This window comes from Notamacropus eugenii, chromosome 1, assembly GCF_028372415.1.
Source record: "Notamacropus eugenii isolate mMacEug1 chromosome 1, mMacEug1.pri_v2, whole genome shotgun sequence".
NCBI classification, from domain to species: domain Eukaryota; kingdom Metazoa; phylum Chordata; class Mammalia; order Diprotodontia; family Macropodidae; genus Notamacropus; species Notamacropus eugenii.
The window spans coordinates 402,551,393-402,574,592 of record NC_092872.1 but is presented as its reverse complement, the minus strand read 5'-3'; the positions used below and the strand labels follow the sequence as shown (position 1 = coordinate 402,574,592).

The window sequence follows — 23,200 nt, the reverse complement described above, 5'->3', positions numbered from 1 at the left end:
TGAAGAAACATCAAAATTCAGTAGTCCTACCCTCCCTACCCACCATCCCTCCTTATTTCAGTTACTCTTCTTTTTATTGAATTTCATCTCTCTTGCTTACCTGTTTCCTGTTGGGATGTGGTGACTAGGGTGAAATATCGTTGCACAGTATACTGAGCCAGTCGTAAATTTTCAAGGCCTCGGACAGAGTCATTCCCCCTCAACCATGAAAACCCCACATCACTTCCATCATAACCCCCTAGAAAACAGAAGCAGTGTCAGTGGGATGTTGTCATAGACCTCACACCCTATTTATGATTAAGAAAGTCAGAGAATGAATTAACTTGTAAGGAATAGGAGTAATGTGGGGTTGATCATCCAAAGTGTACCTTGGTGGAATAAAACAAAGTAAACCCAAGGATTCTTCCTTGATGATTCTTGAATCATTTTTAGAGTGAAATTTCTGTGCCAAATTAAAGATGAAGTGATAGTTTGGAAAAACATTTCTCTTTGACTATTAGTATCATTTGAAGACCTACAAGATCGCCATATAGACTTTTGTGTTCCTTTGAGAAGTAACATGTCAGCTATGCATATATTTATTTGCTATGGTTTTTTTTTTAATTTTTAGAGGGGAGAAGTATAGTTACAATTTTCCCTTGAAAATTTGGGTTAGGGGCTTCTGGGTCATGTAACCAACAATATAAAAAACCATACGTTTTCCCTGATTCTTACAACCTTTCATACTTTTCCTTGTGTCAAAGGTAAAATCATTTCAGTTGTTCCCATTGTCCAAGAACTTTATCAAAGTAATAACCCAATGGTTTAACAACAGATAAGGCTGATCCCTAATCCATAATGGACTCATTCAGCATTCCCTCCCCTAATGGTCACCTTGCTATGGCAAGGCTACATAAGCAAACCCATAGGGTTGAAATAGAACTCTACTCTCTCTACTCCCTCACCCTCTGCTGTGGACAGTGGGAAGTATGTTCTGCCTGGGACTGCTGGGTAGCAGCGTGTAGTGCTGTGATAATGTTCAACCAGAGATTGAAGAGTGCCAAGAACTAGGGTAGAATGCCTTTGGATGTAGAGGACTCCAGCAGACCTGGGGAAAGGAAACTGGTATCCAGATGAGGTCATTTCTAATACCCAGAAGTCATGTGATGCAGAGGCTGAAAAATGTATTTTCCCCAGTGTGGGAGAAGGCTGAGACAACTTTGAGGTCTAGTCCTTGAGGAAACTGCTATCAAAGGAGAAGGAGACAGAAAATAGTAATGGGGGATATAAGGAAAAAAGGATTGAAATTACCAAAGATTTGAGGAGAAAGAAAACTCAAAGATCTCAAATAGATTAATAAACAGAGAAGACATTATTAAAAGAAAGAAATAATATGACCTTCAGATCATCTAAACAAATACAAATATTTCTGAATAAATATTGCATAGGTGAAATGAAAATGAATTAATAATTGATGAGTCAGGAGATCTTATAGATTCCCAAGAAAGTTTAGAACAATAGCAGGATGTTCCCAAATGATTCAAGAGAAAAATAATCATCCCTTCTGGCCTACATAGCAGAAATAATCAGTAGGATAGAAAGACTTGAAGCCATGGTGGCAAATCTCACCAAAGGAACAATACAGAGAACAATTCATTGAGAATACAAAGACACAGAAGTGAAAGACAATCTGGAAGAAGAGGAGAAAGTGTTAGTTAGGAATAAGGGTGGCAGCTATCCATAAATTCCCCCAACCCCATTCTTAATCTCTATAAAAGTGGCTGGGCTTTAAGGTATCTGCACCAGATGTCACGTGGGGGCACACACAAGAGAACACTTCAAAGAGCAGTCCTGACTGTACCACTCAAAAAAAGGGCTACACTCACCCCTTTGGACATTTGCTTCAGAGGTTGTTAACCCTGAAACACTACACAGGATGTGCTCCCTCCTTTTTGTTTATTTAACAAATACTTATCGTGATTCCATATGCATGCTATCATGTTAGGCACTACTCCTTTAGGACACTCACATTTTGATAACTCTCTGATGATAGTAGGTCAGTACCCAACTGTTTTTCATAACTATATACCCATAACCCACTCATCAACCTACATGCAAGCAAATCCTCTAACAGCTTTTGATGTCTGTACAACATATGCCATTATTACAGTTAAAAACCATTTTACTCTCACAAAATTATAGATCCATTTTTAAAGGTTGACAGATTCTAATTTTATATGCACTGGCTATGGGAGACACCTTTCAAGGAAAACTGAAGTTTCTTTCTAGCATAGGGGATAAAAACCTACCCGGAGAATTTCCTGATATGATACAAGTTTGTTTGTACTTTTCCTTACAGCACCCCTGGTGCATTGTCATCTAGCTACATTAGTGGCCAAGGGGTCTCAAAGAAACCAAGGATCAAAGAAAGTCAGAATATACATAAAACAGAAGACATAAACCTCACTCTGGAATTAAACTTTTTTGCCCTGCAGATACTCAAAACCATCAAATAAACCCATGTGATGACACTATGAGATGTTGAAAGGCCCAGGGGAATGTTTGTGGAGTGGTAAAAAAATGTTTCCTGTTGGATAGATTTTTTTTTTCTAAATCTTCTTGGCAAAGTTCCCATTAACCAGCTGCCTGCTGTTGAACATTTAGTGAGTGGCTCTTCCCCACATTGGGGAGGCACAGGTAGTATTTAAGCAGGCAGGCCATCCAGTTTGTATTAAGAATCCAGCCTTAGGGATTTGAGACAAGCTGAAGTAGAACACATCAAGTGCAATTACTTTTTCCATGTGGGGAAAAAATGAGTTATCTTTTTGATAACCTGAAATTTGGCTTAGCCACCAAACAGCTGCACTGCATCAAGAAAGCTATTGCATTAATTTAATAAACAAGATAATTAATCTGTCTGTCTGAGTCTTTAATTAAATGTCTACCTTTGAAAAATGATGGCTGCTTCATAATGATTCTGTTACTCGAACGTTTGCCTGTTTGTGCCCTTACATCAAGAATACTCAGTGGCCTCCAGTGCTTGACTAATTTTTCATCTCTTACATGTGCTGTATCTGATGCCCTGAGAAATTATCTCTTTTGAGTGGCTGCCCCTGGACACCGATCACAAATGCCACTCTCCAAAGTTTCTGCAGTTTAGGGGTAACTTTCACAGTGGTTGCTTAGGGATGTTTATGATAAATGAAGGATTGAGGTTAATTCTTTTCATATACAATCTCTGGTGTTCATCATGAGAATATCACAGTGTCCATTTAAATGCAGTTTCATTAGAATCAAATGTAGCAGAACTTTAAATATGGCAAGCATTCTTAGAAATCCACCACATGCTCAAGTCCAGTGACTATTTTAAGAAATAATAAAGCCAATAAGAGTGAAATTCCAACTTTGCAAAATGACAATAGGCTCTCCAGGGTACTCATGTTCACATGATGGAATAAAGTATTGAGAGGCTTCAAAAACTGTGTGAGTGAACTGCAGTTTGCAAGTAAGTTTCATCATTGTGCTTCCAGCACTTACGACAGTGCCTAGCACCCAGTAGATTCTTGATAAATGTTTGCTGATTGACTGATGTATGAAGTAATGAATTAATTTAGATGAAAATAAACTAAACAATGCTTATAAGATGATCTACTCAAGGTTAGTAGTTACAAAGCTGGAAAAGTTTCTTGGATTCACTTTAGATTACCAGGGTCCCCAAATTCTGTCTCAGGCATATCTGAGAAAATATCTTAGAGACACAGGCATTCTTGCTTATCCCTTTCTTGTATCTTTGTGCCTAAGACCTTTGGCCGGTTGCAACACAATCTAATTCATAAAACTTTTCCAAAGGACACGCAGGAATGCGTAGACATAGAGAAAATCACCCAGGCAAACAGAAGCTTTAAAGATGAAAACTTAACATTTATATGATGACTCCTAGGAGAGAAAGACTTTAGAAACAAAACAGAATTCATAATGTTACATTTGTGCTATGTCCATACTTGAAATACTATGTACAATTTTAGTTGTTGCATCTCAAGATAGTTGAATTGAGAAAAATCACAGAGAAAGAAAATCAAGTGACCAAAGAAATGAATTAAGTTCTGAATGAGAATAAACTAAACACGATTGGGTTTTTTAGTTAACAAAGATGAAGGCCTAGGGCAAATATGCAAAATTATAAAGGGTATGGGTAGGGTAAGCATAGGGTATTGTCCCATGTTAACAGCTGTATCTGTAATTGCTATTTCTATGTTGCCTTTGAGAACTAGACAACCCAGTTCAATTCACCTAGGAAGATTAAAAAAAAAAAAAACAGCACCAAGGACAGAGGGACTGATCCTAGCTTTACTAATCCAAGCAAGTATCCTTACAGAAACTTTTAAAAAAATTGGTTAAGAAGAGAAAATGGAATGGAGACAAAGATAGGGACCTCAGTACAGATGGAGACCCCAATAATGATCTGGGGACCCTGGTAGAAGAGTTCAAGAACCGAGAATTTTTGATCAACAACTCATGAAGTTCTAGGAAGTTCTATTGGTGGAGTTTTGTCCAAAAGGGCAGACTAGTAGACAGAAGCTGGAGCTTTACTCTCAACTCTGATCACTTCCTTCTACTCTCTCTCCACTCTTGTCTGCTTCCTGAATGTACTATGCCTCCTTCTGTGTTCACATCTTTCCTTATACTCTTCCCAATGCTTATAATACCCTGCCTTTCCCTCTGTATCTCATAGAGCACATTGTTTTATAATTCCCTAGTTCATTTATCATGTAATGTTGTATAATGATTACTTGCAAACTCCTTAAAGGTAGGGACCATGGGTTATCTAAACTGTGTTTTTCTACGTGTCTAGCACATTGCTTTGAGCATATCATGTACTTAATAAATATTTATTGAATTAATGAATGAGTGAATTTTATCAGATTCCAGAAAGCAGAGACCATATTTTTATTGTCTTTTTATCTCCCCCAGTACCTAGCACAGTATGTTTCACTTATGTAAATGCTTAAAAAACTGAGATTTCATCCATCAGGGTACTTTCTCCTTAAAATACACCTACTATGCCTTAGTAGCCATTTTCATGAGTTTCTAGGGCCAGAAAAATCCTACAGACTGAGTAGCCATTTTTTGGGGGTAAAACCTCTAAGAATCTAGTTAGATTGGATTCTTGGATCAGACACATCATCCACAATCATTTCTATCTTGGTAGGACCCTCTGAGATTTTTACTTGCACATCCTTTGCCAACTCCTGGGCCACCTCCACATCAGGATGTAGCACTGAATGGGCACCCAGGAGAGGTGCTCGGGTCATGAGGCTGTGTACTACAGTAAAGAGCGATTGTTGATGCAGCAGACACCGACTCAGGCAGCACCGTGAGAAGCAGGAATAGGAGCCTACTGACGACTCTGTCACTTTGACCCTAGAACTAAGTCCTAGACCCACTGTGGGCCGAGGAGGGGAACTGAGTCTAGGGATGGCAAAAACAGATGAGGACTGGGGCAAGGGCAGTACAATCCCAGATTCAATATGGAGAGAGGAATGGGAACAGAAGTGAGCAGCAGCTGTATCACTTTAAGCCCAGGAGTAAAGTCTTAGATTCAACTCATAGTCTGAGGCCGTAGTCTAAGGCAGGATACTAAGACCAAGGAGTGAGCTGGCATTTCTGCAAACATGCAGAGCCTTTTAGCTAGCTGACAGTTTACCAAGAGTCCAGTCAGACAAGCAAGCTTGCAGTACTACCACTCAGACCCCAACTGAGGTCAAGAGCTTGCAAGGCTCAGACCAGGAGGACAATAATTAGACTTCACCTTGTATCAGATCACTTTGGGTTCACTGAAATTTTGTTAGACCTTAGACTGAGCCACCCCTGAGATGCTTGAAGGATACAGCATTCAATACCTAGAGAGAACAGTAGTAGGGGCCCAGAGAGTATAAAGCAAGGCCAAGCAAGGACCAATCACTTCCTTCCAAAATACACAGATAAAGGCCCTAAAATAAATTCCCAATTTTATTGAAAATAAAGTTGGGTGATTGAGTGTACCATGATAAAGAATTATTATGGAGACAGAGATGCCCAAGATACAAATCTAGAAAAAAATGACTCTAAAACATCTTCAATAAAAACCCCAAAGTAAAACACGATGGTCATAGGTAAAAAAGTGCTCAAAATAACTAATAATCAGAAAAAATGTAAATGAAAAGAACTCTGTTTCTGCCTTGTATCCACCTGGTGGGCAAAGTTAACGAAAGAGGAAAATAACATGCTGGAGGGGATGTGAGAAAATGCCATACTAAGGCACTGTTGGTGAAGCTGTGAATTGGCCTAGCTATTCTGGAAGGCAAATTGGAACTATGTCCCCATAAATACTCTTTGATCCAACACCTGTAACCCATGGAGGAGGAGGAGGAGGAGGAAGAAGAAGATGAAGAAGAAAGGAAAGAAAGAAAGAGAAAGGAAAAGAAAGGAGATGAACTTACATGAACAAAAATATTTGTAGTTGTTCTTTTTGCAGTGGCAAAGAACTAGAAACTAAGACAGTTGTCAATCACATTAGGAACAGTTAAACAAATTATAGTATATGAATATAATAGAACACTCTTACACTATAAGAAAGATAAAAGGGATGATTTTGGTGAAACCTAGAGAGACTTGTATGAATGGTTGTCAAGTGAGAAGAACAAAAACAAATGCTTTTGAAAGATTTAAGAACTCCAGTCAACACAACGAACAAACATGAGTCCAGAGCACTGATGATAAAGCATGCTTTTCACCCCCGACTAAGAGGTGATGGACTCAGAGTCCAAAAGGAGACACACACACACACACGTGTATACATGTATGCATGCATGTATGTATTTGCTTGTCTTTGTTTTAGTTGATTACGAATATTTGTTACAAGATTTTATTTTTATTTCCTTTTTCTTTTTAAATGATGGAGGGGAAAGAGACAGTGAATTTTTTAATAAAAAAAGAAAACAATTTTAAAAGTAGGCACAGTAATACATTGCTGGTAGAGTTATGAATTGGTTCAGCCATTCTGGAAAGCACTTTGGAACTATGCTTAAGAGTCGTTAGACTGTATAGCCTCTGATCCAGGATTCCATTATTAGGACTATAACCCTAAGAAATCAAACCAAGAGGAAAAGGACCTATATGTAAAAAAAATTTAGCAGTAATTTGTAAAGTGGAAAAAAAACAAGGAGTTCCCATCAAATGGGGGAATGACAGAACAAATTATGGTATATGAATGTGATGGAATGCTATTGTACCATAAGGAATGATGAAAGGATCAGTTTCAAAAAATTTCTGGAAAGACTTGTGTGAACTGAGGCAAAGAGAAGTAAGCAGAACCAGAAGAATAACTTATATTATCACAATGACACTGACCCAAACCAAATAATTTTTGTCTTTAGAATGCAATTCTTAAGATGCAATGATCAACCATGATATAAGAGGACCAATGATGTGGCATGGTGCCCATTTCCTGACAGATAAGTGGTAGACTCAGATACAAAATGAGACAAATTCTTTTTATGGACAATATGGGGATTTATCTATAGTTGCTACAAAGATTTATCTTCCTTTTATTTTCCAATGGATAAGTGGGAGTTGGGAGGAAAAGAAAACAGATTTTTCTTAGTTGAAAAAATAAAATTTAATTAAAAAGAAAAGCAAATCAAAGGAAATTCTGTCACACACAGAAATGCAAATTTATGGCAACTAGGAGACTATAAATGGGAAAATATAATAATAATAGCTAATATTTATGTTGGGCTTTAAGATATATAAAGCATTTTCATGTAATTATCTAATCTGATCTTCACAACAGTCATGGAAGGTTGATACTTCAGATATTACTGTCTTCATCTAACAAATGCCATGACTGACTTGTACAAAGTCATACAGCTCTGAAGTGCTAGAGGTAGAATTTGAACATAATTCTTCACAAATCTAACCTTCTTTCCATTATACTATACTGAAGGAATGGGTAAATAAATGTAAGTAAAGTTGTGGATCTAGGCAACTATTACACTATCTCCCCTAATGTCTTTTGGAGAGCTGGTTGTTAAACATTCACTAGCACACCACTGCAGAAGCCCTTATAATCTTCCTCCTCCTCCTCATGATGATGATTATTGCTAGCCTTTGCATAAAGCTTTAAGGTTTGCAAAGTGCTTTATAAATGCATCATATTCTCAGTTCTGTTAAAGGCAATTAAGTGGGGCAGTGGATAACATGCTGGGCCTGGAGTCAGGAAGACCCGAGTTCAAATACAGCTCAGACGCTTACTAGGTGTGTGACCCTGGGCAAGTCACTTAACTCTGTTTGCCTCACTTGTCTCATCTGTAGAATGAGGATAATAATAGCACCTACCTTCCAGGGTTGTTGTGAGGATCAGATGAGATGAATTGTAAAGCAGTTACCACAATACCTGGTACACAGTGAATGCTCTATAAATGTGAGCCATTATCATCCTATTTGGTCCACTCCCAGAACTCTCTTTAATTCTCACACCATTCTAATTCGTTTCACCCTTTTTTAATCTCACCCACTTTTCTCATTTTATTTCTTTCCTTCTCTCTAGGTGATAGGGATATATGTGGAAAAATTGTTGACTGGGGCTTTCAACTATACCCTATCTCCTTCAGTTTCTTATTTTTAAAGTACCATGGTTCTCTAAACAAGTAAAGCAGTAAAGATTGCTGGTAGTGTGCCGTAGGAAAGCAACTGCATTTAAAACGTTTCCTTTGACTGTGAGGGCCAGCATTCTCCTGAAAAATTTGGTATCAGCACATAATTGTGCTCCAAAGAAGGTCTAACAGGCAAACGTTGTTATTTCTCTTGTGGTACTTACCCAAATCTCTGGGTGAGAGCAATCAAAAGGGCTCTTGTCATCCTGGATTAATATCAAGAGCAGACACTATATACAGTTGATGTTCTTTTTTTGCTATTAAACAGATTTAAAGTCAGCCATGAAAATAATCTCAGGGGCGTACAGGATATTATACTCACAGCTCTCCAGCTGTAACTTGCACGTCTGTGTGTCCATGGGATATTTAGATAGGTCCATGTTACATGCAACAGTAGTAGTAATTCTGGGGGAAAAAAAGAGCCCGAGTTTCAGAAACTATGTCCTAAGAGAATCTCTTATAAAGAATGTTTTCTCTTCCAGTAGTGAGGCCCTGAGGACTTTTAGCTTGATTCTTGAAGCGAACATGTGGTTTGGACCCTGCATTGAAAGCACCACTGGGTTTGGGGTGACAAATGACATTTCAATGTCTCTGCTTGAAGCTTAGATCCTGTTAAAGGAGCATCAAGAGAAACAGGTCCCAATAGGGGGAAATTGAAGTGTTTCTAATTTAGAAGCAAGGCGTTTACTGGTATCTTCCATTTGTCTAATGGCTTAAAGTTTTGCAAGGCATTTCTCCATTAGCTGTGGTAGTAAGGAGCATGATTAGTGCTTCTATTTGAAAGACAAGGAAACTGAGGCTCAGAGAAGTTGGTTCAGCTGTTTTTCAGTCATGTCTGACTCCATGTTACCCCTTTTGGGGTTTTCTTGGCAAAGATACTGGAGTGATTTGCCATTTCCTTCTCCAGCTCATTTTACAGATGAGGACCTGAGGCAAAGAGTATTAAGTGACTTGCCCAAGGTCACACAAGGCCAAATTTGAACTCAGGAAGATGACTCTTCCTGACTCCAGGCCTGGCTCTATATCCACTGTGCCACCTAGTTGTCCCCAGAGAGGTTAAGAGAATTGCTTAAGGTCACAGAGCTGGTTAGTGGCAAAGTTAGGACAAGAGCCCAGATTCATTGTGCCCCAAACCATGCTGGACCATGTTGCCTCACTAAAAGTGACTCCAAAGTGAGTTAGACATCTTGAGTTGTAAGGCCCAAGGCTCACAATTATCATTGTTTATATCTTTTATGTGTTTAAGTTTCTATATGTGGTGGGATTCAGGGGAATGTTACAAAAATTTTCCTCCCTCCCCTTTTTTTCTTATTTCTCCTGCAAAGAAGGAATTGGAGATTATAGAAATCCAGCTGTTTCTTGGTTCTCTGCAACACATGTTAAACTGGTATTTCTTATGAAATTCTAGCTTTAATGTCTCCTTTCTAGACCTTGAACTCAGTGGCAAGAAGGGTGTGTTTTCTTTCTTTTTCATGGTAACAATGACTTTATTAATAACAAATGATAAAGAAGTTATAATTCCAAAGGTCAAAAAGGGAATAATTCAAATGAGGTAGCTAAATGTCTCAGTGGATAGAACACTCAGCCTGGAGTTTGAATCCAAATCTGACCTCAGACACTTTATTAACTGTGACCTAAACTCTGCTTGCCTTAATCTGTGGGAGGAGGAAATAGCAGACTACTCCAGTATCTTTGCAAAGAAGGCCCCATGAATGGTACGGTCCACAGAGTCACAAAGTGTTGGACATAACTAAACAACAATTCAGATAAAACAGCTATTTCTTTCCAGATCCACATTCATCACAGCAATCCACTACATTAATCTAGAAAGGTGATCCTTTGGATAGCAGTGAATATTTCACTAAAACCTGCTAGACTAGATCCCCATAGGTTGTGTTGTTACACTTTAGGCAACAAAAAAGCCAAGTGATCTCCTCACTTCCAGAAAACAGCCCAGAAAACAAACAGATACTGATCCACCACAGTGTCCTATATGATGTCTCTCATGCGTCTCACCTTCCTATAAGGGTCTGTTTTCTGTCTTACTTTTCCATAATATCTAGACTGAGAGTCAGTATACCCTGGTTATAGTCCTGCCTTCACTGTTGTAGGAACCATATAACTCTGAGATTGTGGCTTAATTTCTGATTCTCAGTTTCCTCATCTGTAAAATGGGAAAGTTGTAATGGATGGTCTCTCTGATCTCTTCCAGCTCTAGTAGCTTTACTCTGTAGGTAACATTAGCCTTCGTTCAGCAGATATCTGACTAAATGTTTATTCAAAAGTAACTTTGGAAAGGACAAATAGCCATCATACAAAAGAGGCCTCCTGGACTCCTCCCCTAGGCCCACAGAAACCTGTATATTTGGGTAAACTCAAGTTATATGGGAGGGCTCAATTGCTGTAGGGAATAAGGACATGAACAGAGATTGGCAAGGAAAATGACTGTCTTCTTAGAGAAAAATGGGGTCCTGTAAGACTAATTCATCTTTAAATTTGCTGGGAAAAGAGCTAAGCCTGCTCTCGCCCTTGATCCATTGATTGTCACCAGCCTGTTTGTATCTACAGACAGATTTACCTGAGAGCATACAAGACAGTGCCATTGGAGAATAAACGAATCAATCTGTTCCCCACAGTGACATCATGTAAGAAAGACTTTTTAGATTCCACAATGTAGGTGTCAGGGACCCAGAGAAACTCAACAAGGCGAGCGTCCAGAGTAAAGCTCTTGTTGCCTTCAAACACCAGCCGCTGATCAGTCCATCGCTGCCTCAGGTAGATGGTTGCAGTGTAGTCCTAAGGAGACAGTTTTTATAGGGGTGAGGGTAGGTAGATCATTGAAGGTAGAGGGACTTTTGGAGGAGTGGGTGGGATGGGAATGGGAAGATGGAGGGAGAAGATGAGGTAACAGGGATGGGGTAAAAAGAGGGACTGAGGAAGAAATTAGTATACATAAGATGGAGGAAAATTCACAAGTAGTAATTATACTTTAATGTCAATGGGATGTTTACAGCAGCTTTCTCTGTAGTGGCAAAGAACTGGAAACTTCAGAGATCCACATCAGCTGGGGAATGGCTAATGAAGTTGTGTGGATGGTTGTGATGGAGCACTGCTATAAGAAACGACAGACTCAATGATCTTAGAATCTTAGAAAGGCATGGAAAGACTTGTACAAAGTGGTGAAGAGTGAAGTGAGCCAAATCAAGAGAACATTGCGTACAGTAACAGCAATGTTGTTTTAAGAATGACTTTGAGAAAAAAGGTTGATCTGTTGTGGCATAGGGGAGAAAGAAAGGTACTCACCATGTTACTTTCTGAAATGCTAGAAATACTGGCAATGTCGAGTGTCAATGCTATTTGAACAGGCTCCCCTGTGAAGAAGAATGACATGAGGACCAAAGTGTGAGATGTTTTTTGCCAATAAATGAGCATCTGCTATTTAAAGACCAAGGGACTGGTGATTTCACTGGTAGAGGTAAACGTCCTCTGTGGCTGCTCATTGTCAGCTTTGCAACTGAGGGCCCAAGGGAGAGCTACCTAGAGCATTGAGTCCTTAGGGAACCCTGTATCACACAAGTAAGCCCGTGTCCAAGGTGGGGCTTGAACTCAGGTCCTCCTCACTTGTAGACCTGCTTTCTGTGATGAGCTATTTGTAACTTCTTGCCAGAAAAGGTTTGCACAGAAGAGGGTGTACATGTAGTACAGGCCCAGAACAATGGTCTTCAAAGTGGAAGCACTGGAATGATATTTATAGCTAACTAATAAGAATAGCTAACCTACAACATGGTGCTTATTGACTCAAGGGTCAAATATTCTTTGTCTTTATTTAATCTTTTAAAAATTTCTACCTTTTGTTTGACTTTTATGACGTTATGGGTATAGTAGTAATTATTAGTATAGTAGTAAATGTATTTAATTGAGAAATAAGTAAATATATATAGATATTAAGTATTTGGCCAATTTTTTTTTAACTGAGAGGTACATGATTTTTAAAAGCCTGCTTTAGAGATTCAGCAGAAATTTGTACCAGCATGACTTTTCTAGTAAAATAAAAGTTCTCATCATTCTTAGATCAAGAAGGTGAGAGCTAAAACTGAAATCAGCATAATGCAATGGAAAGAGCGCTAGATTTGGTGTCAAAATATCTGGGTAGTAATTCTAATTTTTCTATTTTCTTTCAACCTCAGTGATCATGGTCAAGTGAATTCACCTCTCTGGGCCTTAGTTTTCTTATCCATAAAGTGAGTCCTTTCCAGCTTCCATCCCAAGACCTCTTTGTTTTTTAGACAAAGGAACTGAGGCCCAGAGGAGTGACATGTTTTGCTTGAGGTTGTGGCTCAACTAGTTGGGAAGGGCTGAGATGATTCTCCATTTCCTTGCTGTCTTCACTCTGGGAAAGAAAGACAGGGATCTGAAATCCTAAGTGGTGACCCTTAAGTGATATAGGCCATCTCTATTCAGTAGATTTCATTCAATTCAATCCTACAAACAACCATTAAATGCTAGAACGTGAGAGGCAATCTTTTGAAGAAAGAAGGGCAGAATTTTGAATCAAGAAGTCCTGGCTTCCAGTCTTGCCCCTGACATAAACTAGCTATGTGATTACAGGCAGGTCACTTAACTTCCTAGTCTCCCAGGCAATCTCTGATGTGTTTCAGAGGAGAGAATTTCCACACTGGGAGTTCAACACACACAAAAAAATCGCAGATCTGCACACTTCCCCTTCCACCTTCCAAAATGTACAGGGTATTGAATTAAGTATTAATAGCAAATAAAGACAAAGAAAGTCTCATTCTACTGGGTTTAATTTTTGTATTTGTTTCATTATGAGAGCTTTCTGTTTGTTGGCATTGATAAATTAATTTTAGGAAAGGAAAATATGAACACTATTCTATTGCCCATTGTGATAACTCCCCCTTAGGGACTAAAGGATAATTTTTGTTGAATCCATAGTAACAATAATAATAACAATAATAAGCCATATGTATCATCATAAAGTTGGCAAGGCACTTTACATGTCATCTCACTTTACCCTTATAACTCTTCCAACAAATACAACAGGTATCGTTATTCCCATTTCACAGATGACAAAGCTGTAGTTCGGAGAAATTAAATGATTTATCCATGGTCACACAGATAAAACTGGGTTCAATCCCAAATCTTTCCTGAGTACAAGTCTGGTGCTTTTATCATCATACCAAGGGTCCAAGATGATTGCTACTGGATATGCTCTAAGCGGTGTTTGTCAGTCATTTTCCTCTAGGTTTTTCAGATCCTAGCTCTACCACTACTTAGCAATAGGACAAGGAGCTTTTAGACTCCTTCTCTTCTCTAGATGTCAGCTTGCTTATCTATAAAATGAGTTGGTTCAACATAGTCCAGTAGGAAGATCAATGGCCTTGGAGGGGAAGACTAGGTTCATATCTCACTTCTGCCACTTACCACCTGTGTGACTTTATACAAGTCTTCTCATTTGCCTGGCCTGTGATTTCCTCATTTCTAAAATGAGGGAATTGGATGAGGTGACTTCTAAATTCTCTTGAAGCTTCAAATCTATGACTACATGACTATGATTAACATGAGATAATTGAATTAGGTCAATGTTTTCTTTGCCATTAGGTGAAACCTACAGACCCTTCTCAGAATATATTTTTTGGTTTAAATTTATAATTAAAGAAAATGCTAAAAATGCAATGAGTGAAATTAATAGTGAAAATAAAGACACGATTTTTTTCCTTATTGGAGTGCATGTATCCTCCAAAATCTATTCATGGAACCCAGAATAAGAACCCTTGTATTAGATAATGTTTAAGTTCCTTGCAAAAAAAAATTATACCTTTCAAATTTTACCCCCTAGTTAGTGGCATAGTCTTTGGGGTCCAAGTATTCTGACTCCTTACTGATATATTTTCCAATGGAAATCACTACCCCCTTAACTCATCCTGGAGTTGGTCAGCTTGGGTCCTAAGGCCTCAGATCCCGTGTTAACTGTTATTGATATTTAATGCATTAGAAATGACAAAATGGGGACTGGAAAGAATGGGGTGTATTTTGGACATTTTGTTAAATTTGAATAAAAATGCAGAGTGACAGAAAATGCAGTGCTGAATAAAGGGATATGGAAAGACTTGGGGAAGTACAGCCTCAATTTTAGGAACTCTGCAGACCAGCTAGGGGGAATGAATATCCCAGCTTTGGAGAGAAATGGATCCCTACAGCTCAGGGCAGTCCCCCCAACCTGTGAAGCACGTTTCTAGGTCTAGACAGGTCTAGGGCAAGGCTTCTTCAACTTTTTCCACTCACCGTTGAGGACATGCTGTGTGTTCAGAACCATTCAGGTTCTGATACAACATGGGGAAGCAACAGCTCAGATTCATTATGGGTTTGATTTTTAATTAATTTTTGGTCATTGCGCATTCTGAAACCTTTTACGGTTTGCCGAATTTTTTTTGACCCCATATGGGGTTGCAACCCACGGTTTAAGAAGCGCTGGTCTAGGGGAAGCCGACTCCTCTTGCGCCTTGGCAGTTTTTGGAAAGAGAACAGACGTAGATCCCAGGGCAATGAGTCCTAATGAATATTATTTACTTGAAATAAAGGATTTGATGGTTCCTCCCCTAGCGGATTGTCACCCATGGCCATAGCAGGGTGTTATATTAGGGGAAGATGAGAGAGAAAGAAGAGAACCTTTATTTGGCAACAGCCCTTTGAACAGCATGCTAAGTTCCAAACAAGCAGAACATTCTGATTAACTAATAAAAGCAATAACAGCTAGCATTCATATCATACTTTAAAGTTTGCAAATGTTACATGTGTTAACTCATTTGATCCTTACAAAAAAAAAAAACCCTTTGAGGTAGGTGCTGGTATGATTATTCCCATTTTACAGATGAGGCCAGGATTATACAGCTAGTATTGAAGGCAAGGGCTCAGAGTTTAGATCTTTCTGGCCCTGGGTCTTATTCTTTATGGACTGTGCCACTTGGCTGCCAGTGTCTAAGAAAACTGAGAAAAAAAATTTTATATAGAACACTTGGAAATAACCCTTCCGTTCCAATGAGTTTAAAAAGGAATTACATGCTAATCTCCAGGAAAGGAAGCTTTGTACGTTAGAATGCCAGCAGGTGAGAGTAGGTGAGACTTCTAGAAGTACCCTGAAAATGTAGAGCATGAGGAGTAAATACCCCGGGAGCTCCAGGCTTGCTGTGTTTTGGAGCGTGTTTCTAAGCAGCTGATGGCTTCTTTTGTTCTTTTCCCACCCCCTTCAGTAATAAAATTAAACTGTGCCACCAGAGGGCAGCTTCCTCCTAGGAAATTTTGGCAGAGGTAAAAATGTCAGGAGATGTTCACTCAGCATTTGCCAGGAAAGCTTGAGCTGACATGTTATTTGAGATATCTGGGGGATTTGGGGATACTATCCACGTGGATGGGATGTGCTAAGTGGGTGTGTACCAATAAGGTCTGAAGTTAGTAATGAACTTTCTCCCTTGAGCTACATTATAGGTTACTATAGAAAGGCAGTATACAAAACAATGGTACAGTTAGAAGATCTGATGTTAAAAAAAAATCCTGGCCTGTGTGGCCATGAAAAAACTTCCATAATCCTAAATGTCCTCTTCTGTAAAAAGGGAATGACAATACCTGTCCTGTCTACTTTACACGATTTTTGTAAGAACCAAATGTGATAATATATGCGAAAATGCTTTGAAAACTCTAAATCAATGTATACTGACAGAATACAGAGCATTTTCTAATTCCATATATGCATGAAGAAGTAAATTTACATGTCCAAGGTCATATGAAAAATTAATTGATGGTGTTCTCGTTTTTACCCTTTTCCATTCTTCTTATCTGTTTTTTTAAAAGTAAAATTAAAAAGAAAACCTGCATTTCCTCCACTGTGTGTATTGTACCTGTCATTTAAAAAAATTGATAACTATTGAAAAATATGATAACCTACCACCAAAATTGGGCCTGAGAAACTTGTTATATCCTGCAGTGAGATTCTCAAAGCCAGGTAATGAGAGTTTATCATTCACGTTGATCTCGATGTTAGACTGATTTCCCTGGATGCATATCCTGGAACAGAAAGCAAGTTTTGTTACTTGATGTGTGTGTGTGTGTGTGTGTGAGAGAGAGAGAGAGAGAGAGAGAGAGAGAGAGAGAGAGAGAGAGAGAGAGAGAGAGAGAGAGAGAGAGAGAGAGAGGGAGAGAAAGAGAGAGAGCAGTTACTTCCAAATGTTCTTTAATGCAAAGTGACAATTGACCAATCTCATTCTATTTCACTGTGAATATATGCCATAGATAAGAATACCTCAGGTATCAGTTGGTGCAACTCAATTCAAAAGCCTTGAGTGTTTTCCTGAAAAGACTCATCTACTTCTGACATTAAAAGAAACTCAGTTCATGGGAAATTTGCCTGAGAGCAAATTCAATGAACTAATATTGCACTCAACAAGTTTGGTGTTTAGGGGAAATGAATGCTTTGTTTGTTTGATGAAACAGAGAGAGCTGCCAAGTGCTAGTGCCTTGCCCACCATTAAAATTCATAGACATAAACCATTTTTGACTAAGGTGGTTTTGTGGTAGTTCAGTTTACCTTGGAGTGAAGATACAGAGACACACGAAGATCCAGTGGTAAGAGCTGTAATACATATTGGGGACCTTGTTTCACAGAAAGGCAGAAATGTGAATCACCTGTGAAGTAAAAAAGGACATTAGGAAGGGAATGAAAATTTGAGGGACAGACGCATTTCACTCTCCTTGGTGATATGAAGGAAGGATAATTTCTTGAGGATGACAATCAGCTAAGTACTCAGCCCAAGGGATTTTTGCTTCAGGCAAAGGATAGACAGAAGGAGCCACAATGTCCCTTCTAATTGTACATAAGAGCATTCTCTGTCCCAAGAACCATGTTCCATGAAAGTTTCATAGGAATTGTACTTTTTTTAAAGTATTATGTTAAAAATCTATCCTAAACAAAGCCTGAGACTTTGTCACTCCAATATGATTTCCCTATTGATCCCTGCCTGCCAAATCCCTTCTGTGTTGAGTGAGATATAAGGTCCCAGATGATCCAGGACAACTTTTGCAATAGACTTCAGTGATTTTGCTAGAAGAGAAATCATGTTATAGCATTCAACCTGGCTTGGATCCAGACCTTCTCCCACTGTCTGACATATCAAAAGATTTGCTCCTGCTGGTTAGAGACAATGGGTAACTATGTGGGGCTTCAGTTGTGGTCTAGTCCCATATGTAGGGATTGCCAGCTGCCACACTAAACTCCTGAGGGCACTCTCATTGTTCTTTTTTCAGACCTATCAACTCTCATCTGGTACAGACACTGAGGTAGTGTGTGTGTGTGTGTGTGTGTGTGTGTGTGTGTGTGTGTGTGTGTGTGTGTGTGTGTGTGTGTGCACGCGCACATGAGGACTGTCAGGTAAATAAGGCCCGGAGGGCCTTGATTTCATGAGCTTATGAATGGATGTCAGAAACTGTTCTAAGAAAGCAAATCACACAGATGATTCTGAGATTACTTATCATGTTTCTGACAGAGAAATGGAGATTCTCAAGTGTGGGGTTTCTAGGGCCTCAGTGTCCTGGAAACTCTGTAGTGAGGGTGGGTGGTCTGAGTGTCAGGCCTTCAGTCTTTCTTGGCATCTGGAGCAACTAAACTTTCCACGCTACAATGAAGATCCAATAATTCTGAGCCCTATCATCCTGGTTCCTAAAATAAATTCCAGAGTCCTACTTTTGCTCCCACCAGTATAGTCATCTTTCTTTGTCCACCTTTTAATTATGTAGATAACAAACTGCTCTCCTCCCTCCCCCCAAATGTTCTCATCAAGATCTTCCTTTCTCACCATCCTACATCTTCTATAGCAGTTTCCCTGCCCTTGGTGACTTCCTGGTTCATGGTCCCTCCTTATCTATTTGTCCTCAGGTCTCTTTCATTTCACATCACTTAGTGTCTGGTTACCTTTCACTTACACCTTCCTTACTTTTTCCATCATGCCTCCATCAGAGGGAGATAGGTGACACAGTGGAGAGAGTGCTGGGTGGAGTCAGGAAGACCTTAGTACAAATCCAGCCCCAGATACTTAATGGCTAAGTGACTCTAGGCAAGTCATGAAACTGCTATATGTCTCAGTTTCCTCAACTGTAAAATGGGGATTATAATAGCACCTAACTTAAAGGGTTAATATAAGGATCAAAGGAAATCTTTGTGAAGAGTTTAGCACATAATTTTATGCTTAATAAATGCTCTTTTCTCCTTCCTTCCTTCCTTCCTTCCTTCCTTCCTTCCTTCCTTCCTTCCTTCCTTCCTTCCATCTCTCACAAACCTGAAATAACCTTTCACTTCCAATTTACAAAGTCCTTCCCCTAATTCTGATTTTCAAGACTTTCCTCAGGTCTATCCCTTAAAGGAAGGCTGACCCAGTGAGACAATGAGTGATGAAAGGGACAGTGGGATCTGGATGTGGTCTCATGGTAAAAGAGTATTTCCCCACCCTCTTTACCCCCACCCCAACTCCCTGAACACTTAGAAAAGGATGAAGAGTTCATAAAATCATAGATTTGTAACTGGAAGGCTCCGTAGAGGACATGAAGTCCAATACTTTCATTTTATAGACAAGGAAACTAGTCAAAGAGGTTAAATGACTTGCCCTGGGTCACACAACTATTAAGTGTCAATGATCATCAATAAGTAGGATCCGCTAAGATGCTCAGCACTCTCTTGTCTAGGTTAGTTTGTTTTTGTCTTGTTTTTTTCTAAGAAGCAGAGATAGCTCCCATGGGAAAAGGGGAGATGGTTTCCATCCTCCCTCCTTCTCTATTCCCCCAACTTTTCCTAACATAGACCCTGAAGGCATCCTAATCTTTTAAGTCTCGAAATTTGATGAAGAAACAGGAGGAAAGTTTTCCCAGTTTCCAGTTATCTGTCAAAAGGAACCAGTACAAAACCATTCAATAAAAAGAGTTGTAGATGAGCTTAGATGAGGTTTAAAAAAGGCCTTATTACCTTGGTATCACTGAGAAAAAAGATAGAGAATAAAATAATCTAAAGTTGGTGCTCTGCTTCCAGTGTGGACCATCCATATGTCCTTTTAGGTTCTGAGTTGGATGTGAGTATTTGAAGCCCTCAAGCTCCTGACCTCTCAGAAAGCAGGGAAGTGTACTAGAAAGACTGGGGATCAGGAGCCCTGGCTGATCTAGTTCAAGCACTGTGTGACCTTAGGTAAGCTACTTCACCTCTCTTGGCCTCAGTTTCATTTTCTGTAAAACACAGTTCGGAGGGACTTGATCTCTACTAGATTTGACATTCTAGGACCTGTTTTCCTAAACAAGGAGAATTGACGGTTGTGTCACTTACCGAAAATCTGCAAGGAAGCTCCTTTCAGGGCAGGCCCACTGGCTTTTCAGGTGGCACACAAGGGTACTGCAGGGGCTTCCTGGGACCCCAGAACTCTCTCCATTTTCAAAGACTCTCCTCTTTGCTCTCAGATTTCCACTACACAGCTGTTCCCTACTGAATGGACACCTCTGTAGAAGAACTGCTAAATTGCTGCACTGTGCTGGGGTAGAGATAGACTTAGGTTTGAGCCTCTGAAGGTTCCTCCCTTAGGAGAAGAGTGGGTGGAGTTATAAGAGGTTCCTTCTTGTCAAAGGCACCTGCTCATCTTAAGCTACACCAATGGGAATTCTGGGGAATGGTGTGTGGGCTTGGATTTTATGCCATTTTTCACTAGAACCAATCAAGGAAAGAGACTAAGTACCAATAAACAGAGTAGTACCGGTAAACATTGAATAGGGGTCTGTCTAACTCACTATATAGACCATTGCACAAAGACTTTCTGGAGAGAAAGAGCAGAAGTGACTGAATTTAGAGCCCAGAACAGTAAATATGGCATAGTGGAAAAGAATACTGAAGTCAAGAAATGCAGATTCTAGTCCTGGTTGAGCAAAACTTCTGTTGGAAATCCTATAACCAGCAATGTGATCTTGGACAAATCTCATTAACTTCCCCTGACTTCACTTCCCTCATCTCTAAAATAAGGGAGTTGGACTCAATGATTCATATGACAACCTTTAAACCACTTCAATTCATGGGTCGACAGGAAACCTAAAACAAGTAAAAATTAATTGCTTGATCTAAGGGCCTTGTGTTTCCCAAACTAAAAGAATCCTAGAAGACTTGGATGAAGGAGGATCAAGGACAGACACTGGATGAGAAAAACCTAGAAACAAATCTAGCCATTAAAGACATCTCTCTTTAAAAAAAAAATTAATTTGTGGAATAAATAAAAAAGATGATTGAATATTTGAATATATAATAAAATTACCATGTAAATTTCTTTTCCTCCTTTTTTTCTTCTCTCCCTCCTCCTACTCTAGAGATGGCTGTGATTAGACACAAATGTGTGTGTGTGTATATGTACATATATACATATATATGTAAAAGCATTCTATACATACTTCTATTTGTCAATATTTTCTCTGGATGCAGATAGCATCTTCCTTCATATGTCCTTTGTGATTGATTTGGGTATTTATAAAAGTCCAAATGACTCAGTCACTCAAAATTGTTCTTAAAACAGTATTGCTGTTACTATATACAGTGTTCTCTTGGTTCTGCACAGTTTGCCCTTCGTTGTTTTGTTCAAGTATATCCATGTTCTTCTAAGACCATTGAGTTCATAATTCTTATAGCACAATAGTATACCATCACAATCATATGCCACAACTTATTCAGCCATTCTCCAATTGGTGGGTATCCCTATAATTTCCAGTTCTTTGCCACCACAGAATTGTAATAAATATTTTAAAACATGTAGATTCTTTTTCTTTTTCCCCTAATCATCCTTGGAAATAGACACAGTAATGGTATTTCTGGGTCAAAGGGCATAATTCCATCTATGCCCAAAGGACTATAAAACTGTGCATATCTTTTGACCCAGCAATACCACTTCTAGGTCTATATCCCAAAGAGATCATAAAAATGGGAAAAGGACTCACATGTACAAAAACATTTGTAGCAGCTCTTTTTGTGGTGGCCAAGAGTTGGACATTGGGGAATGCCCATCCATTGGGGAATGGCTGAAAAAGTTATGGTATATGAATATAATGGAATACAATTGTTCCATAAGAAATGATGAAAGGCGGATTTCAGAAAAACTTGCAAAGACTTATATGAACTGATGCTGAGTGAAGTGAGCAGAACCAGGAAAATTTTGTACACAGCAACAACATTGTACGATAACCAATTTTGATAGACTTAGCTCTTGTCAGCTGTGCATTCATCTAAGACAATTCCAAAAGACTCATGATGGAAAATGCTGTCCACAGCCAGAGAAAGAACTATGGCGTCCGAATGCAGATCGAAGCATACTATTTTTTTTCTTGGCCTTTTCTTTCTTGTGGTTTTTTCCTTTGGTTCTAATTCTTCTTTACAACATGACTAGTGTGGAAATATGTTTAATATGATTGTACATGTATGGCCTATATCAGATTGCACATTGTCTCAGAAGGGGAAAAGGGAAGGAGAAGAACATTTAAAACTCAAAATCTTATAAAAGTGAATGTTGAAAACTATAAATACATAATTAATTTTTTAAAACTGCTCTTCCAATAGAATTCCAGATAGAAAGTTCTTCCTATACCCACCTCCCCCCAAGATTACCTTTTCAAGTGATCTCCTAAGTGACATCCTTCTTGTGTCTTTTTGTGTAGAATCTCTAATGGAGGGTAAGGTTCTTTAGGGCAAAGACTATTTGTGGTTTTGCATCCTTAGCATCCAGCACATAGTAGGCACACAGTAAATTCTTGCTCAATTAAGCTGAATAAAACCTCAGAGAAAAGAAGTACCTCACAGGTCATCTTGTCCAAATCATACCCAAACAGGAATTCTCTCTACAGCATACCTTGCATCTGATCATCCATTCTCTACTTGAATATTTCCAGTGATGGGGAACTCATTACTTGATGAGACAGGCCATTCCACTTTTGCACAGCTCTAATTATTATTCTATCCAGTTACAGTTGGACTCTCTACAATTTACTCATACAATCATAGGATCTGGAACTAGAAGATGTCTTAGAGATCATCTGGTCACACCATTTGGTTATAGATCAGAAAATAACCTGAAAAGTTAGGTGAGTTTTCAAGGTTATAGACATAATGTCTATCAGTGACAGGATTCAAACCCATGTGCTCTTGATTCTAAGATTGCTTGTTTGTTTGCCATATCCTATTATTCCTTCTTCTCCTCTCTAGAACTGAGCAAAACGTGTGTAATTCTCCTTTTAAATATGCCAATCTTTCAAATACTTAAGTATGCACTTAAAGTGCTGCTTTCTTCTTTCTTTGTCTACTTGTGTTATCTTCAGCCTATTAGATGTGAGCAGGGGATTCCATGAGACTGGAACTATGTACAAAAAGTCACCTATTCACTACCCCTCCACCCTAGAGAGAGGCTGAGAGTGAGCATAGGAGCCAAAGGCTGGAAAAGCAGTCAAGACAATTTGAT

At 39.0% G+C, this 23,200-nt stretch overlaps 1 protein-coding gene across 2 annotated transcripts in view; it reads right to left on the bottom strand.

Moving 5' to 3' along the window:
* GABRP (gamma-aminobutyric acid type A receptor subunit pi) overlaps window positions 1-23,200 on the bottom strand; it is a 42,882-nt gene that overhangs the window by 4,688 nt on the left and 14,994 nt on the right. The window contains exons 1-7 of one of the 2 annotated variants that reach the window (XM_072630953.1): window positions 20,047-20,518; window positions 17,272-17,369; window positions 16,633-16,751; window positions 11,976-12,043; window positions 11,251-11,468; window positions 8,995-9,077; window positions 101-238 (exon numbers count right to left, since the gene is read on the bottom strand). In XM_072630953.1, coding sequence (XP_072487054.1) covers window positions 101-238; window positions 8,995-9,077; window positions 11,251-11,468; window positions 11,976-12,043; window positions 16,633-16,751; window positions 17,272-17,327 — 682 coding nt within the window. In that variant the 5' untranslated portion in view covers window positions 17,328-17,369; window positions 20,047-20,518. Of the gene's footprint in view, window positions 1-100; window positions 239-8,994; window positions 9,078-11,250; window positions 11,469-11,975; window positions 12,044-16,632; window positions 16,752-17,271; window positions 17,370-20,046; window positions 20,519-23,200 lie in introns of those variants that run through there. The other variant, XM_072630952.1, reaches the window with a different exon arrangement.